The 20,749-nt window shown below is 35.9% G+C and overlaps 1 protein-coding gene and 1 pseudogene across 4 annotated transcripts in view; one reads left to right on the top strand and one right to left on the bottom strand.

The window, feature by feature from the left end:
- Positions 1-20,749, bottom strand: part of Ric3 (RIC3 acetylcholine receptor chaperone) — a 61,058-nt gene that overhangs the window by 28,466 nt on the left and 11,843 nt on the right. For 2 of the 4 annotated variants that reach the window (XM_047519001.1, XM_047519002.1), the window contains exons 2-3: positions 2,083-2,306; positions 992-1,064 (exon numbers count right to left, since the gene is read on the bottom strand). The exons of 1 other annotated variant lie outside the window; for it this stretch is intronic. In XM_047519001.1, the coding sequence (XP_047374957.1) occupies positions 992-1,064; positions 2,083-2,306 (297 nt within the window). Of the gene's footprint in view, positions 1-991; positions 1,126-2,082; positions 2,307-20,749 lie in introns of those variants that run through there. One more of the 4 variants, XM_047519003.1, reaches the window with a different exon arrangement.
- Positions 2,859-3,962, top strand: LOC124960290 (heterogeneous nuclear ribonucleoprotein A1-like; annotated as a pseudogene).

Raw genomic sequence — 20,749 nt, 5'->3', positions numbered from 1 at the left:
TTTTAGTAAAAATTACTGATACATTTATCATCACTATCTCACTTAGGAACATGGTCACTTTCTTCAAGGACTCCTTGACTAAGATTTCCAAAAAGAACACAGAATATGACTAGGATATCTAACTTCACAGAGAATCTCGGAGAATCCAAGGCATTTATAGCCTAGGCAAGATGCCTCCATAATTAAGCCTCATTTCATTTTGCTGATGCCTTCCTTTAAAAATGTCTGATAAGGCTTCATTATTCATAGAAGAAAGTAGCAGTCTGGCCTTAACCTACTCTTCAAGACTTCTTTTCCACAACTGCAGTACATCAACACTCTCTGGACTTCCATAAGCTCAAGACCTCATGTTTGTCGATACCTTACTCAAGCCACTAATTGCTCCTCCACAGACACCCAGACAGACAAGATTTCCCATCATGCTTATGACAAGTTCCTTCTTTCTAAACTTTTCACAAGTTATTTTTCCTAGTGTCCAGTCTAGTCTATGAATTATTAGAGGAAAGAGTCATGCTGTACACATTTCAACTCCCCAGAGAGCACAGAAAATTCTAGTTTGGCAATAAATGTTTGATGATTATGTTTCAAGAGCCTCAAGCATTAGCTTTTTCCTTAGAGTTAATGAGTGACTTAGGCAAGGAAGTGATTTCTCTGCCTTGGTTTTCTTCTCTGTGAAATACAGATATCTGCTAACAATATTTTGAAGCATGGAAATGAGAAATAACCCATTCCAAATGTGAAATACTAATTTCCCAATATATATAAAAATAAACTGTCAGTTTTGTACTTTCTGTAGCATCCTTCCCTTAAAAGCTCAAAATCAATAAGGAAACTTTTGCGAATTCCCAGAACTAAGGTAAAAACAGCATCACATGAATTTGGAACAACTTTTGAGAAATGCTGTTAAGACATACTACAGATTGTCCCTCTGATTGTATTATAGCTGTCTGACTCAATAACACCTGTGAATATACTGAGAAGGGGTACTTACTAATTTTCCTGTGGGTGTTTCCAGATGTGACACTAGAGCATTTCCGATCCTCTGCAGTTTTCCCCTTTGAGAGCTGAGAATTGAAGGAGGTACAGCACATCAACAGCAGCTCAGAACCTCAAAGTCATGGAACCCTCATATTAAATGGAAAAAAAGGTTGGGAGACAAAAATTAAGTCAGAAATCAAATCAAGTAGCAGTATTAGAGAAACATCTTTTTTTTAAAAAGTCACTGAAAAATTTGAGAAGGTCCAAGTAAAAATTGTTAAGACACAAGGGGAAAACAAAAATCTTCTAACAGATCATTTGCTTTGCCCATGCTCATCTAAAAGGGGATGTGCTAAACCCCAGGGGCATTCTTGTAGAATCAACTCTGGTTGTGTGCAGCATTCCTGGGAAAGAAGAAACTCAAATCACCTAATCTTACTCTAGTTAGGAGTGCAAAGTGAAGCTTTTGTCTCTACTTCATAGTGCATAGGACTGTGGCCTGCGAAAGCCTGTCTGGAGGTGGCATTTAATTGGGAATCTCTTTTTAAAAGACCCGTACTATGTATCCCCTGAACTAGGAACTATCAAGCTCAGTTTCAAGATAAGACAGTTCTGTCCCGGAGAATTACTAGAGAGGATATTAAAAACAGCATGCCATATTAATATGGGGAGAAGGAAAACAAAGTGGTATTAGTACAATCATTATTTGGTCTCACAGTGGGTATCTGGAAATCACTGTGCCAATCCTAAGAATAAAACTCTTCTTAAGACTTATCAGCTTGCAAAGATACTGTCTTTTTTTTTAAATTTGGCTTTGAATTATATTGTTCATTGGACTAAAAACTGGAAGATCCAGGTTCAAGTCTTGGTTCTGCCTTTTTGGTTGTAAATTCTGGGGCAATGCAAGTTCTGAGCCAAGATTTCTCATCTGTAGCTGAGATAATAGCTATCCTAAGTATCTCAAAGAGGAGGCAAGGTTTAAAGAAATGATGGACTTGAAAATGTTTGATTAACTCTAAAGAGTAATTTAGATAATGATTTTTATTAGAATAATATTAGATTTCCACTGAAAAAATATGATATAATTAAGATGATTCCACTTACCTTAAATAGAATGTACAGTATATACAAAAAAATTCCAAAGCCATAGATTGGAATAATCTGCCCCATCAGGCCTCTTCCACCACTTCCTCCAGTACCTCCACTTGATCCTTTGGCCTTTGCAAATGCCTCTGCAAGGTGAGACCTTTGGAAACGAGCCCCAGGGGTTGGGCCATCTGAGGGTGCCTGGTGATGATGCATTATAGGTGGAAATCGGCCCAATTTTCCTGAGAAAATAAATTAATTGCTCTCTATCTCTTCTATTATTTTAAGTATGTTTATTATGAAAACACCTCATGCAATGATGTACAAATAACAGAAGCTAACACAATTTTAAGAAAAAAAGAAACATGATTAAAATACAAAAAGTATCACACAGATATTAATATGGTGTGGTAATCTCTGGCTGCTCACCAAAGCCATTTTCTCTTCCTTCTGGATCCAGAGCTAAACCACATTTATCAGCCTTCCCTAGAGTTAAAAATGCCATGTGACTGAGTTCCAGCCTAAAGAATACAAGTGATTGTGCTAGTTCAAGACCTGGCTTATAAAATCTCCCATGTATTCAACTTCATGATCATAAACAGAATAAAGAAAAATGAAGATAAGAAGATTTTGCAACATCTAAAACTGAAGGGACTAATCATCTATAGTATGCAAGAAGAGTCTAGGGATACGTTGGTTAGCTTACTCCTTTCTGCCCGTGGACGCCACCGAGAAAGCATCGTTGAAGTCTCTGATCCTGCTGCCGTCATGTCTAAATCAGAGTCCCCTAAGTCATGGGAGGGCTGAGCTTTGAAACAACTGATGAGAGTCTGAGAAGCCATTTTGAGCAAAGGGGAACACTCACGGACTGTGTGGTAATGAGAGACCCAAACACCAAGCGCTCCAGGGGCTTTGGGTTTGTCACTTATGCCACTGTGGAGGAAGTGGATGCAGCCATGAATGCAAGACCTCACAAGGTGGATGGAAGAGTCGTGGAACCAAAGAGAGCTGTCTCAAGAGAAGATTCTCAAAGACCAGGGGCCCACTTAACTGTGAAAAAGATCTTTGTTGGTGGCATTAAAGAAGACACTGAAGAACATCATCTACGAGATTATTTTGAACAGTATGGGAAAATTGAAGTTACTGAAATCATGACTGACAGAGGCAGCGGAAAGAAGAGGGGCTTTGCTTTTGTAACTTTTGATGACCATGACTCTGTGGATAAGACTGTCATTCAGAAATACCAGACTGTGAATGGCCACAACTGTGAAATGAGGAAAGCCCTGTCAAAGCAAGAGATGGCTAGTGCTTCATCTAGTCAAAGAGGTCGAAGTGGTTCTGGAAACTTTGGTGGTGGTCGAGGAGGTGGTTTCGGTGGAAATGACAATTTTGGTCGTGGAGGAAACTTCAGTGTCGTGGTGGCTTTGGTGGCAGCCGTGGTGGTGGTGGATATGGTGGCAGCGGGGATGGCTACAATGGATTTGGTAATGATGGAAGCAATTTTGGAGGTGGTGGAAGCTACAATGATTTTGGCAATTACAACAATCAGTCATCAAATTTTAGACCCATGAAGGGTAGAAACTTTGGAGGCAGAAGCTCTGGACCTTATGGTGGTGGAGGCCAATACTTTGCCAAACCACGAAACCAAGGTGGCTATGGCGGTTCCAGCAGCAGCAGTAGCTATGGCAGTGGCAGAAGGTTTTAATATTGCCAGGAAACAAAGCTTAGCAGGAGAGGAGAGCCAGAGAAGTGACAGGGAAGCTACAGGTTACAACAGATTTGTGAACTCAGCCAAGCACAGTGGTGGCAGGGCCTAGCTGCTACAAAGAAGACATGGTTTAGACAATACTCATGTGTATGGGCAAAAAAACCTCGAGGACTGTATTTGTGACTAATTGTATAACAGGTTATTTTAGTTTCTGTTCTGTGGAAAGTATAAAGCATTCCAACAAAGGGTTTTAATGTAGATTTTTTTTTTGCACCTATGCTGTTGATTGCTAAATGTAATAGTCTGATCATGATGCTGAATAAATGTGTCTTTTTTTTTTAAAAAAAAAGAAGAGTCTATAATTCAATATGAACATTACAGGAACCCCAATAGAAAATGGATAAAAGCTATGATTAGGGAACTTACAGAAAGAGAAGCCTAAATGACTAACAATTTATAAAAAGATGATTAAATTTAAAGTAAAGCAAGTGAATAAAATGCAAATTAAAATAGTGGTATAGCACTTTATACCCACCAGAAGGGCAAAAATTAGGAAGGTGGTTAATAGCAAAGTTGGCAAAGATGTGGGGAGGCAAGAACTCTAATGCACTGTGGGTAAGAACATAAACTGATACAGTCACTTTGCTAAGTGATCTATCTGTACTTAGTGACATCAAGCATGTATAGGCCCTGTGATTCAGTGATCCCTCTCTGAGGGATAAATCTCTAAGAAATTCTCAAATAAGGTTTTATATATATATATACAAATAACTGACTACAGAACTGTGTGAGAATGTTCACTGTGAGGATGATGTAGTAGGGAGCTTGAAGTAACATTGGTTTCCATACTGGGAGCATGGAAAATCAACATGGAGTGGATATAAATAAATAATTCTATGTAGCTTTTAGAAACCACACTTTATATGTGCCTACAAACATGAACACATCTTTAAAAATTGCTAAATACACTGATTTAGTTAAAATAACAAATACCATATGTAAGACTGAACACACAAATAATTAGGTATCTTCCAAGCAAATATGTAGGACAAAACATAAAACACACAGGAGTGCATGCAACTGAACTGGGAAGGGAATGAACGTATGGCTTAAGGATAAAGAGTTAAAAGAAAAAAAAAAAAAACAAGAACTTTGTACTGACAAAGGTAATGAAGTGCTATGAAGTTTTAAGGGCTATCTTCAGGCCAATTCTCTGCTCTTGAGGTAAGAAAGGAGAGAAGAAGGGAGGAAGGGAGGTAGGGATGCAAGATAATTAGCTACTCAGCTTAGAAGCGGCCTTCTGCCTATGTCTTTCTTACCCAAGCTCCACTCTGATAATTCTCCTTTCCTTCCCAATATTGACTTTGAATGACATGAAAATTATGAGAAAAAATGCTTCTTTTTAAGAATGAGTCAGCAACAGAAGCACGAATTTGGACAAAGAGGGAAACCACCAAGTCACCATCCAAGTCACCATCCCTTATTCTGGGTGTGGTAAATATGTCTCTTTTAAATTATGATATTACATAGTTAGGACTCACTTTAAGGCTATTACCCCCTTCAAAAAAATGCCTAGCCAGCATACAGGAAGCTAATCTCTCTCTAGAGAATTTGATATATTGGGTAGCTAGTGTTCAATAAAACAAATTTAATATTTGTAGGAATATGGTGTCAAATTTCATTTTATTGAGAACAGTCTTTAAAACCTGACATAAAATAAAAAATAAGAAATTAAAACCAGATAATGACATAAAAGTCATAACTTTATATTTTTAAAACTTAAAAATAATGATGATGCTAAACATTACACATCTCTTCAAAAACTTTTCTAGATCTCTCGGCCATGAATATTTAATGAATACCTATTATGTTCAAGATTCTGCCACAGGTAGGAAAGGAAGAGATCCATAAAATATATATAAATAATAGTTCTCACTGGATTTTATTACTAGACAAACTAAATGTTTAAATGCTGAAAGGATGCAAAAATGTAAAATTAAAAAAAGAGAGTCAAATTAGGTCTGTCATTGAAGGGAATGAGAGATTAAGACCAGCAGAGAAGCAAAGGAACACGAGGAGGAAAGAAGAGTGCATGATAAGGAGACTGAGAACAAAGAAGCCAATAAATAGGGTTAACTACCAAATTACTTTAGCTTCATTTAGGGTAGTAACAGAAGGAGAGGGAAGTGAAGATTGAAAGAGTGCAAAGAAATTTAAATGCTAACTTGTGTGAAGTATGAATCTGATACCACAGAACATTGATCAGGAAATTGGCAAAATGTGAAAGGTACTTGATGGGGATTAACCTAGGGTCTGGCAAAAAGAAAAACAGTCTATTACAAAGAACACCTCAAGGAAAGAAAACTACAGCCCAATATCCCTGATGAACTTAGATGCAAAATACTTAATAAAATATTAACAAATCGTGTTCAACAACATACTAAGAAGATTGTATACCACGACCAAGTTGTTTTCATTTCAGAGACACAAGGATCAATAAATGTAATCATCACATGAATAGAATTAAGGACAAAAATCCCAGTCATCTCAATAGGTGCAGAGAAGGTCTTTGAAAAAATTCAACACCCACTCATGATAAAACACTAAAGAAACTAGGTATAGAAGGAACTTACCTCAACATCATAAAGACTAAATATGAAAAACCCAAAGCTAACCTTATAGTAAATGAGAAAAAAAAATGAAAGCATTTCCTTTTAAACTGGGACAAGACAAGGATGTCTACTCTCATCATTCCTATTTAAGATAATGCTAGAAATTCTAATCATTATCAATTAAGCAAGAAAACGAATAAAAGGGATTAAAAACAGGACAGGAAGAAGTCTATCACTATTTGCAGATTATATGATCCTATGCATAGAATATCAAAAAAACTCCTCCAAAAGACTACTAGAACTAATAAACAAATTTGGCAAAGTAACCGATTAAAAAATCAACATACAAAAATCAATAGCTTTCCAATACACCAAGAATAAATCTCCTAAGGAAAAAAAAATCAGAAAAACAATTCCATTCACAATAGCTTCAAATGAAATAAAATACCTACTAATAAATCTAACCAAGGAGGTAAACGAGCTCTACAATGAAAACCACAGAAGAACACTGAAGAAAAAGAAGACTCAGAAGACCTTCCATGTTCATGGATAGGCAGAATTAATATTGTTTAGATGGCCATACAACCAAAAACAATATAAAGGTTCAATGCAATCCCATGAAAATACTAAAGACATCCTTCACAAAACTAGAAAAAGTCCTAAAATTCATTTGGAGGAATAAAAGATCCAGAAGAGTCAAAACAATTCAAAGCCAAGGAAGCAATGCTGAAAGCATCACAATACCTGACTTCAAATTAAACTACAGAGCTATAGTAACAAAACTGTATGGTACTGACACAGAAACACATAGACCGATGTTACAGAATAGAAGACACAGAAACAAACTCACACATCTAAAGTGCTTGACAGATCCCTGACAAAGGTGCCAAAAACATACACTATAGAAAAAATAGACTTTTTAACAAATAGTGCTGGGAAAACTGGTTATCAATATGTGGAAGAATGAAACTAGATCCTTATCTATTACCCTGCACAAAAATCAACTCGAAATGGATGAAAGACCTAGGAATTAGAACAGACACTATGCAACTCCTAGAAGAAAATATAGGTCAGCATTTCAGTCTTTAGGCACAAGCAATATAAAGCTCAGGAAATAATGCCAAGAAAGAATAAATGGGTTAGCATCAAATTAAAAAGTTTCTGCACAGCAAAGGAAACAATTAGGAATGTGAACACGGAACCTAAAGAATGAAAAAAAATATTTGCTAACTATTCTTATGATAGAGTATTAAATCTATATAAAGAACTCAAAAGCGCCTCACCAAAAAATCAAATAACTCAATTAACAAATGGGCAAATGAATTAAACAGACACTTCACAAAAGAAGAAAGATAATGGTCAACGAATCAAAGAAAAAATGTTCAAAAGCATTAGAAACGCTACACTGGATTTCTCAATTCAGTCAAAATGGCAGTAATCAAGAATAAAAACAATAATAAATGCTGGAGAGGATGTAGAGAAAAAGGAATACTTCTACACTGTAGTTGGGAGTGTAAATTAGTACAACTAATATGGAAATCAGTATAAAGGTTCCTCAAAAGACTAGGCATGGAACCACCATACGACCTAGCTATACCACTTCTTGGTATTTATTCTAAAGAATGAAAGTCATCATGCTATAGTGATACATGCATATCCATGTTTACAGCAGCACAATTAACAATAGCCAAATTACAGAACCAACCAAAATATCCATCAATAGATAAATGGATAAAGAAAATGTGGTATATACACAATGGAGTTTTATTCAGTGACATACAAAAAATAAAATTATGTCATTTGCAGGAATAAGCCAAACTCAGAAGGTCAAGGGTCATATGCTTTCTCTCATATATGGAAGTTAGGAAAAAGGAAAAGGAAGGGTGGGGAGGAATCTCATAAAAATCAAAGGTAGATCTGTAGAGAAAAGGGACCAAGGGGTAGAAGATGGGGAGGAAGGAGTGAAGTGCTGGGGAGTGATATTGGCCAAATTATATTGTTATATTATGTGCATGTACAAATACTTAACAATGAATCCCATCATTATATGTGGAAATGACATATACTACTCCCTCCCCATCTCCAACTCCTTCTTTGTCTTTTTCCCCTACTGATCTCCCTTTGATTTCCATGGCAAACTCATTTATTCTTAAAAGTAGAATCTATTATAATTTCCAAAATGTCAGGCTGGGGTTGTAGCTCAGTGAAAGAGTGCTTGCCTAGTACCTGTGAAGCACTGGGTTCAATTCTCAGCACAACAAAATAAAAATAAATAAATAAAGTTATTATGCCCATCTACAACTAAAAATGTATTTTTTTTTTAAATTTCCAAAATGTCTAGTTCTACTTTGGACATTTCCCTGAAGCAAGTTTTCTTAACCCCAATTATTATATGTGTTTTTTTCTGTTTATCATCTCAAATCTAAAAGTGAAACTTATTTTCACCTTCCAAAACCCACTCTCTTCCTATGTTTTTCTTTGTAGATTTATTCTCTTATGAAATTCATTATTATGTAGATTTGTTTTCTTTAGGCTTGAGACCTATGAACTCTGCCAACTGTCAGAGTACACCTGAGACAGTATGTTGGGGTCAGGAGGCTGAAAGTGGAAGAGATTTTTCTTTTTGTAAAGTTAACTGGCCTCAGTAGAGAGCAACCTTACCTCTTAGATCTTGGTATCACTGGTTCTTAGTACGGTATGGTCCAAAATGTTTTAGAAGACAATGACAATAAAACATTTGGAAACGTCTACTGAACTTTTAAAAAGAAAAATTTTTAGTTATGCAACATAACAGGCATACAAAAGTACAGATGATAATACACAAATACTTGCATATCCACCACCAAGATTTAACTGAAACCTCTTGTTATATTCTTGCTCTCACCCTCTCTGAGATAGAAACAATTCTGGGTTTGGTGCTCATTATAGTCATGTGGGAATATATTCTGAAAAAATGTACTATTAGGCATTTTTTTTGTTGCATGAACATCATAGTGCACTTGCATGAATTAAGATGGTTATGACATCACTGGGAAATATGATTTTATGGATTGCTATTGTATATGTGGTTGGTCACAAACTAAAATGTCCTTATGCAGCACATGACTGCATTAGAACGTGCTTTTAGACTTTGTCATGTAAATATATATCCATAAACAATAAATATTGTCTTAAATGTTTTAAAACTTTGTTAAAAATGGGGGGTGGTTATAACTGTACAACAGTATATTTAATGCCCCTAAACTTTATATCTAAAAATTGTTAAAATAACCAATTTAGGATGTGTATATTCTATAATTTTTTAAAAAAATTCCTATCATAGTACCTATCATACTATATTCATGCTTCTGCAAGTCCCTTCTTTTTTATTTTTGCCTTTTTTTCTGGATAGGGATCAATATTTTGGTTCAGAATGGATCCATGTTGATATGTAAAGTTTGGTTCATTCATTTAAACTGTTAGATAGCATCTCATTATATGACCATTTTGCAATTTATTTACCTACTCTTCAGGTGATGAACATTTAGATTATTTTCAATTTTTCATATTATGTTTTACCTGATAGCTACATTATGAACAGGATTTGTGGGGTTTTAGTTTGTTTTTAAAAAACCAGATAAAACAATCTGAATAAAGATACTGGAATATTAAAATCTGTAGATTTTCCAGAGTAGAAAATAGCTGTGTGACTACCTCTATAGGTGCTCAAGTAGTCTATAAAGTGGGACTGACTAAATCCCAATCGTTTATTGAAGGTTTTCCCCATATTTTGATTTCTTTAATTCTTAAAATTTAAATTAACTTATTGAAGTTTCACCAACAACTTTTTTTTTTCTTTTTTTGGTTCTGGGGATTGAACCCAGGGGCACTTTACCTCTGAGTTATATCCTCGGTCCTTTTTAAATTCTGAGACAGGATCTGGTTAAGTTGCTAAGGGTCTAAGTTGCCCAGACTGGCCTCGAACTTGCAATCCTCCTGCCTCAACCTCCTGCGGATTATAGGTGTGCACCACTGTATCGAGCTAAGCTTGACCAAAAATTTAATGGTAAAGATTTACTTTCCCTTGTTAATAACCACCTCTAGTGGTTAACAAAAGCGCTTTCTAAAAGCAACATTAAACCCTCTGCAGCATTTCATTCTTGAGCCAAATAAATCAATAGAAAACTTGATGTGTTTATGTTTCTGATTACCACAGTTCCAAAAAGATCTTAATGGGGCAAATAAATCAATAAAGAACTGAATGTGTTTATATTTCTGATTACCACAGTTCAAGAAAGGTCTTAATGGACCAGTTACTTAAGATACAGAAGTTTCTTCCTAAACACTGAAGAAGCTGTACAGTCTGCATTTAATTCTATATTACTTAAGGTAGATGCCAGGATAAAAGCCTGACTGCCTCTTTCTCACCAGTTTCCTCCAAGGGCCCCGTCTCATATGCCTCTTCTACCTAACTTACTTGTTTGCCTGTTGATTTTTCATCTTTTATCAACCTCCCAACAACCATTTCACTCAATATATTACTAAGAGAGATAATCATGTATCTAAGTTACTTAGCACAGGGCTTGGCTCATGGACTCAGTATATATCACTTATCACTGTTTTGTTACCAGAGTAATCTTCAAGCATTATACCAACTGGTCTTGTCATTTCTCTGATCAAAGGCTTTTAATGATTTCCACTTGCACAGCAAGAAGTTATGTTGCAGAATGGAGGCAGAAGATGGAGAATAACCATCTTATCAGTTAGTTATTGATTAAGATCCTAGCTGTGCCTCCAATTATTTAAGTAGAGGTTATATTAATCTTTCCAGAGTTTATTTTCACTATCTGTAAAATGTACACATTACTTTTCAAGAGTTGTTACAAGGATTACAGAGTAGATCGATCATGTATACCATGCATCCAGTACATAAAGTAAATAATTGACAAATTCTGGTTTTCCTTCCCTAAAAACTGAAACCTGAACAACTGAATTCCCTAACATAACCTGAGAACAGCTCTTTACAATATGTTCCCATTACATATCGCTGATTCAGTAGAATAAGGCTTTTCAGCATGCACTGTGCCTCCTTCCCTCTAAGACTATGCTTATACCCTAGTGGTTATGCTTTCCTCTCCAACTTAACATATCTAAATCCAGCCCATTTTTCAAAGGTAAATACTGTACCCACCATCAAAATAATTTTCTCAGGCCACCTCTACCCTTAAACCCCCTGCTTGAACCTCTTTAATTGTACTTACCACTTGGCCTTATTTAAGAGGTGTAACTATATTCTAATAGCCTCTACTTGAATGGATTGGGAAACAAAAACAGAACACCTTCCACTAAGTACTGTTTCTATCCATTTTTATTTGGTACTGACTAAAATCTATAAACCACATGAGGATAAGAAAAGCAGCCTCTGATACCCCAAAACTAGCCCAATAATATCAACTTCTGTGCTATGAGGAGACTTGGCACTCACAACTATGTTGTCATGTCCTCCTGTTATACATAAGCAATTTCTAAGCATCAAAAATCAAAATCCAAAAGGGTCATTCTGTGACATGATAGATTAAAAAAGAGAGAGAGAGAGAGAGAGAGAGAGAGAGCGAGAGAGAGAGAGAGCAAGAATGTTCTGTCTGAATGCAGAAAAAACATGAATACTGTCCAGGCCACAAAAATAACCAACCATCCCCCAGTGCTAAATAATGAGTGACAGTTATTTATTCATCAGTTATAGCTTTAGCCTTTTCTAGTCTGTCCTCCCTTAAGACAAACTCTATTAAGATACTCATCCTTGAGAATCCAAGATGGCAGACAAGAGGGAGGTTACATTCCTTGTCACTCCATAACTCCAGATTCAAGCAGAGGAAATACTATTTCTCTGCAATGCACTGCCCAAGGATCCCCTACTGTTTACTCCATCACCTGCTGTCTGCCAGCATATCAACTGTTTTTTGAGTGTGCATCACTCACTAACTGCCACCTATCACTTGCCATTCCCAACTGCCTTCCTCTTGCCTGCCCATCGCCCACCTTTCACCTACCATCACCCACCACCCGACATCAACTTGCTAATCATCCACCATTAGCCTACAGACCAATGGCAAATCACCTGCTGCCCACTGTTGCCTGGGAGTCCATTGTCACATTATCCAAAGGTGAGGTACTAGAAGCCTTCAGGGACACTATAAGACTACAGGGTAGAATTTGTATTGACTCAGCTCTACACCACTAGATGGGAAGACACACAAACAACATGAAAAAGCAAGAGAACAAAGTGCCTCAAACAAACCGATATGTTCCAACAACAGAATCCATAGGCAACACAGTAGAAGAAATGTCAATGAAGGACATAGTTAGATTGATCTTCAAAATAAAGGATGGTATTAGAGAGAAAAATATAAGAAATGAAAGACCACTTCAATACAGAGATTTTATAATATATTTTATAATATATTTATAATGTTTTATAATACAAAGATTATAAAAAAGAATCAAAGAGAGATCCTCCAAATGAAGGAAACAATAAACCAGATTAAAAATTCAGTGGAAAGTATCACTAACAGACTAGACCACTTGGAAGACAGAACCTCAAATGATGAAGACAAAATATATACTCTTGAAAATAAAGTTGAGCACACAGAGAAGATGGAAAGAAAACCATGAACAGAACTTCCAAGAAACATGGGATAACATGAAAAGACCAAATTTGAGATTTATAAGAACAGAGGAAGGCGTGGAGATACAAACCAAAGGAATGTACAATCTTTACAATGACAGAATATCAGAAAACTTCCCAAATCTAAAGAATGAAATGGAAAATCAACTACAAGAGGCTTACAGAACCCCAAATGTACAAAAATTACAGCAGACACATACCAAGGCACACTATGATAAAAATGACTAACATACAGATAAGGATAGAATTTTAAAGGCTGCAAGAGGAAAAATCAAATTACATACAGGGGGAAACCAATTTGGATCTCAGTTGATTTCTCAACCCAGACCCTCAATGCCAGGAGGTGCCAGAATAACATACATCAAGCTCTGAAAGGAAATGGATGCCAACCGAGAATTTTATATCCAGCAAAATTAAGCTTCAGTTTTGAAGATGAAATAAAAACCTTCCATGATAAACAAAAGTTAATAGATAGAATTCACAACTGGAAAGCCTACACTACAGAACATTCTCAGCAAAATATTCCATGAGGAGAAAATGAAAAAACACGATCAAAACCAGCACAGGGAGGAACTACACTAATGGAAAGGCCAATCAAAGAAGAAACAAGACAAGTTAAAAACTGAAAATAAACCAAAATGACTGGAAATACAAATTATAACTCAATAATAACCCTGAATGTTAATGGCCTAAATTCATCAACCAAAAGACAAAGATTGGCAGATTGGATTGAAAACAGAGATCCAACAATATGCTGTCTTCAAGAGATATACCTCCTAAGAAATGACACCCACAGACTGAAGGTGACAGATTTGGAAAAAAGCATATCACCCACACAGACTGCATAAACAAGCAAGGGTTTCCATCCGTATGTCTGACAAAGTGAACTTCAAACCAAAGTTAGTCAGAAGGGATAAAGGAGGACATTTCATACTGCTTAAGGGAATTATAACTCAACAAGACAATCATAAATATTTATGCCCCAAACAATGGAGTATCTACATACATCAAACGAACCCTTCTCAATTTCAAGAATCAAATAGACCACAACACAATAATACTAGGTGACTTTAACACATCTCTGTCACCACTGGATAGATCTTCAAAAAAAAAAAAAAAAAAAACCTAAGAAACTATAGAATTAAATGATACAACATGATTTAGACTTAATGGACACATATAAAGTATTTCATCCATCATCAAGCGAATACACTTTCTTCTCAGCAGCACATGGATCCTTCTCTAAAATAGATCATATGTTATGCCACAAAGCAACTCTCCACAAATACATAAAAAAATAAAAACACTACCCTGCATTCTATCAGATCATAAGGGAATGAAACTAGAAATCAATGATAAAAATAAAAAATAGAAGCTACTCCAACACCTGGAGACTAAATAGCATGCTATTGAATGATGAATGGATAAAAGAAGAAATCAAGGGGCTGGGGAGATAGCTCAGTTGGTAGAGTGCTTGCCTCACAAGCAAAAGGCCCTGGGTTCAATCCCAGCACTGCAAAAAAAAAAAAAAAAAAAGAAGATGAAGAAATTAAAAAAAAATACCTACAGGTAAATGAGAACACCAATATGACATATCAAAATCTCTGAGATGCTATGAAGGCAGTGCTAAGAGGAAAGTTCATTGCACTGTGTTCATACATTAAAAGAATCGTTGACAAGTAAATGACCTAACATTACCTCTCAAAGCACTAGAAAAAGAACAAATCAACACCAAAAGCAGAAGACAGGAAATTAATTAAAATCAGAAGTGAAATCAATGAAATTGAAAAAAAAGAAACAATTCAAAAACTTGACAACATACAAAGTTGGTTCTTTGAAAAAGTAAATAAAATTGATAAACCCTTAGCCACACTAAGAAAGAGAAAGAGAAAGAACAATTACTAAAATTTGTGATGAAAAAGGAAATAGCATGACAGATACTACTGAAATACAGAAGATAATTAGAAACTATTTTGAAAATTTATACTCAAATAAAATAGAAAAACTTGAAGACATCAACAGATTTCTAGAGACATGATCTACCCAAACTGATGCAGGAGGACATACACAATTTAAACAGATCAATTTCAAGCAATGAAATAGAAGACACCATCAGAAGCCTACCAACCAAGAGAAGCCCAAGCCTACCAACCAAGAGAAGCCCAGGCCTACACAGATTCTTAGCCGAGTTCTACAAGACCTTTAAAGAAGACTTAACACCAATACTCCTCAAATTATTCCATGAAATAGAAAAGGAGGGAACCTTTCCAAACTCATTCTATGAAGCTAGTATCACCCTCACACCAAAACCAGACAAAGACACATCACGGAAAGAAAATTTCAGACAAATATCCACCATGAACATAGACACAAAAATTCTCAATAAAATTCTGGCAAATCTGCCGCATCTATTTCCTGCCACTCTGACATTTGACACAGTTCTTTTGGAATAGAGGACTCAACACTTGACACGGTTCTGTTGATCATACTCCCTTTTGGGGGCCATAGGTGTGGCATGTCTCCATGTGTAGTTGCTTTTTAATATTAATAATCAATATATCATTAGAAACTTATTGGAAAACATTGGGAAGGTTTTACTGTATTGGGACACAAAACAGTACACAATGAAAATTTAGCAGTAATACATAGATAAATATATGAAAATAAACAATTGTGGCTGTGCTTGAGTTTAAAGGAGCCTATGATTGCTTTAGTATAATAATAGATGGATAAAGAGACATTCCTCTGAGCTTGCATGCAGTGTTTAGCTTTTGTTGCTTTCCTAGTTTTAATAGTTGATACTAGAGGTACTTTACCTAATAAAAACATTTAGGTTAGTCATAAATATAATTTGTGCTTTTCCTATGTTTAGTCTAATTCTTTGAGAATCAGAATAAGATTGTAGTCTGCATTATATGAAATTATAATAGACTAAATAGTAACTATAAGTTGATTTCTTTGCCCTTTAATAATAGTAAAAACTTTTCACTGTTAAACACTGGAGTTTGTGGTGGGGTGGTTTCTCAGAAAATCTAGTGATGTGTTTGTTCTGAAAGTTGAAGGCTGGCAGATCATGGTGCCCTCAGTTTAGCTGGGAGACAAGGTTGTTTTAATCTAGCTGGGAAATAAGGTTGTTTTGGTCTGGGCTGTCATACAGAGAGAATGTGTACTTTGAGAAGAAGCATAGATTGTACTTTTGAAGGTTTTTCTTGTTTTAAACTAGCCATAAAATGATATAATCATTACTAAAGAAAAATATCTATAAAAAGGCTGGCAGAAAAATAAAGATTCAGATTCAGCCTCAGAACACTTGGTGTCTCTGGATGCTGTTTCTCCACCACACTGATGCCTCCCATCCACCTAGGACCCCCCAACCCCCTACTAGGGCTGGACCCCAGCACAAATCACATATAAAAACATATTAAAAAGATAATGCACCATGATCAAATGGGGTTCATCACTGGAATGCAAGGTTGGTTCAACATATGGAAATCAATAAACGTAATACATCACATCAAAAGATTTTAAGGACAAGAATCATATGATTATCTCAGTAGATGCAGAGAAGGCATTTGACAAAATACAGCACCTCTTCATGTTCCAAACACCAGAAAAACTAGGGATAGTAGGAACATACCTCAACATTGTAAAAAGTTATCTATGTTAAGCCCATGGCCAACATCATTCTAAATGGAGAAAAATTGAAAGCATTCCCCCTAAAAACTGGAAGAAGACAGGGACGCCCTCTTTCTCCATTTCTATTCGACATCGCCCTTGAAACCCTAGCCAGAGCAATGAGACAAATGAAAGAAATTAAAGGGATATGAATAGGAAAAGAAGAACTCAAACTATCACTATTTGCTGATGACAAGATTCTATAGTTAGAAGGTCCAAAAAGTTCCGCCAGAAAACTTCCAGAACTCACAAATGAATTCAGCAAAGTAGCAGGATATAAAATCAATACCCATAAAACAAATGCATTTCTATACATAAGCGACAAATCCACTGCAATAGGAAAACTATCCCATTCAAAATAGCCTCAAAAAAAAAATAAAACACCTGGGAATCAATCTAACAAAAGAGGTGAATGACCTCAACAATGAAAACTACAGAACACTAAATAAAGAACTGAAGATCTTGGAAGATGGAAAGAACTACCATGCTCTTGGATAGGCAGAATTAATATTGTCAAAATGGCCATACTACCAAAAGTGCTATACAGATTCAATGCAATTCCAATTAAAATCCCAATGATGTACCTTACAGAAATAGAGCAAGAAATTATGAAATTCATCTGGAAGAATAAAAAAACCAGAATAGCTAAAGCAATCCTTGGCAGAAAGAGTGAAGCAGGGGGTATTGCAATACCAGATCTTCAACTCTACTCAAAGCAATAGTAACAAAAACGGCATGGTATTGATACCAAAATAGAAAGGTGGATCAATGGTACAGAATAGAGGACACGGACACAAACTCAAATAAATACAATTTTCTCATACTAGATAAAGGGGCCAAAAATATGCAATGGAGAAAAGATAGCCTCTTCAACAAATGGTGCTGGGAGAATTGGAAATCCATATGCAACAGAATGAAACTAAACCCATATCTCTCACCATGCACAAAACTAAACTCAAAATGGATTAAGGACCTCGGAATCAGACCAGAGACCGTGCATCTTATAGAAGATAAAGTAGGTCCAGAGCTTCAACATGTCAGCTTAGGACCAGACTTCCTCAACAGGACTCCCATAGCACAAGAAATAAAAGCAAGAATCAATAACTGGGATAGATTCAAACTAAAAAGCTTTCTCTCAACAAAGGAAAGTATCAGCAATGCGAAGAAAGAGCCTACAGAGTGGGAGAAAATCTTTGCCAATCATACTTCAGATAGAGCACTAATCTCCAGAATCTATAAAGAACTCAAAAAACTCTACACCAAGAATGCAAATAATCCAATCGACAAATGGGCTAAGGAAATGAATAGATACCTCACAGAAGAAGATCTATAAGCAATCAACAAACATATGGAAAAATGTTCAACATCTCTAGTAATAAGAGAAATGCAAATCAAAACCACCCTAAGATTCCATCTCACCCCAATTAGAATGACGATTATCAAGAACACAAGCAACAACAGGTGTTGGAGAGGATGTGGGGAGAAAGGTACACTCATACATTGCTGGTGGGGCTGCAAATTAGTGCAGCCACTCTGGAAAGCAGTGTGGAGACTCCTTAGAAAACTTGGAATGGAACCACCATTTGACCCAGCTATCCCACTCCTTGGCCTATACCCAAAGGACTTAAAATCAGCATATTACAGAGATACAGCCACATCAATGTTCACAGCTGCTCAGTTCACAATAGCCAGATTGTGGAACCAACCTAGATGTCCTTCAATTGATGAATGGATAAAGAAACTGTGGCATATATATACAATGGAATATTACTCAGCCATAAAGAATGATAAAATTATGGAATTTGCAGGCAAATGGATGAAATTGGAGAATATCATGCTAAGTGAGATAAGCCAATCTCAAAAAACCAAAGGATGAATGATATCGCTAATAAGTGGATGATGACACATAATGGGGGGTGGGAGGGGTTAGTGTTAGGGTTAGAGTTGGGTTAGGGAGGGGGGCAAGAATGGAGGAAGGAAGGACTGTATAGAGGGAAAAGAGGGGTGGGAGGGGTGGGGGGGAAGGGAAAAAAATAACAGAATGAATCAAACAACATTACCCTATGTAAATTTATGATTACACAAATGGTATGCCTTTACGCCATGTACAAACAGAGAAACAACATGTATCCCATTTGTTTACAATTAAAAAAAACAAAAAAACAAAAACAAAAAAAAAATTGCCATACTACCAAAAGTTTTCTACAGATTCACTGAAATTCTCATTGAAATCCCAATGACATTCTTCATAGAATGTTATTCATAGAAAAAGCAATCATGAAATTCATTTAAAATACGAAACCCAGAATAGCCTGGGCAATCCTTAGTAAGAAGAGTGAAGCAGGAGGCATCACACTATCAGACCTTAAACTGTACTACAGAGCAATAGTAAGAAAAATGGCATGGTATTGGCACCAAAATAGACAAGTAGATCAATGGTACAAAATAGAAGACACAGAGACAAATCCACATAAATACAATTATCTTACAGTAGACATAGGTGCCAAAAATATACATTGGAGAAAAGATAGCCTATTTAACAAATAGTGCTGGGAAAACTGGAAATCTATATGTAACAAAGTGAAATTAAACCTCTCTCACCCTGCACAAAAATCAACTCAAAGTAGATCAAATACTTAGGCACTAGAAAACAGAACCTGTGCCTAACAGAAGAAAAGGTAGGCCCACATCTTCATTAAGGCAACTTAGAACCTGACTTCTTTAACAAGACCCCTAAAGCACAAGAAGTAAAATCAAGAATCAATAAATGGGATGGATTCAAACTAAAAAGCTTATCAGCAAACAAAACAGTCAATAATGTGAAGAGAGAGGCTATAGAATGGGAAAAAATCTTTACCACACACACCTCAGATAGAACACTAATCTCCAGGATATATAAAGCACTCAAAAAACACCAAAAAACCCAAATAATCCAATCAATAAATGGCTAAGGAACTGAACAGATACTTCACAGAAGAAGAAACACAATCAATCAATAAACATGAAAAAATGTTTGTTCATCATGTCTTGCAATTAGAGAAATGCAAATCAAAACTACAAACAAGAATACAAACAAAGTAAGTGTTGGCGAGGATGTGGAGAAATAGGCATATTTATACATTGTTCATTGAACTGCAGATTGGTGCAACCACTTTGGATAGCAGTATGGAGATTCCTAAGAAAATGTGGAATGAAACCACCATTTGACCCAGCTATCCAACTCCTCAGTTTACACCAAAAGGACCTAAAATCAGCATACAACAGTGACACATCCACATCAATGCTTACAGCAGCTCAATTCACAATAGCTAAACTATGGAATCTACCTAGATGACCTTCCATAGATGAATGTGGTATATATACACAATGGAATATTACTCAGCCTTAAAGAAAATTAAATTATGGCATTTGCAGGTAAAAGAGTGAAACTACAGAATATCATGCTAAGTGAAATAAGCCATCCCAGAAAACCAAAGGCTGAATGTTTTCTCTGATAAGCGGATGCTGATCCATAGTGGGGGGTGGGTAGGGAAGAATGAAGGAACTTTGGATTATGCAGAGGAGAGTGAGGGGAGGGGTGGGACTGTGGGGATGGGATGAATGGTAGAATGAGACAGACATTATTAACCTATATACATGTATAAAAAAATTTTTTAAAAATAAAAAAATATTAAGATAAAAAGATACTCATCCTTTATTGGTCTTCCTTCTATTTATTTATTTATTTATTTATTTATTTATTTAACTGGTGCTTTATAGATACACATAAAACTGGAATTCATGGCAGTATATTTATACATGCACGTAGAGTAATTTTGTCAAATGCATTCCGCATTTTCTCCCATTTCCTGTCCCACTCCCCAGGTAGAGGAAGAACAGGTGGATGGAGGAGGTAACAGAAAGAGATGGCACCAGGGAGTGAAACAGCAAATTAAACTCCATGCATGTATGATTATGTCAAACTATTATGGATAACTATAATGCACTAATAAGAAGCATAAAAAAAGAACCAGTGACAGAATTTGG

This window comes from Sciurus carolinensis, chromosome 11 (genome assembly GCF_902686445.1).
Source record: "Sciurus carolinensis chromosome 11, mSciCar1.2, whole genome shotgun sequence".
Lineage (NCBI taxonomy): Eukaryota > Metazoa > Chordata > Mammalia > Rodentia > Sciuridae > Sciurus > Sciurus carolinensis.
Note: the sequence above shows the minus strand (reverse complement) of the source record. Positions and strands in the feature narration are given on the sequence as shown.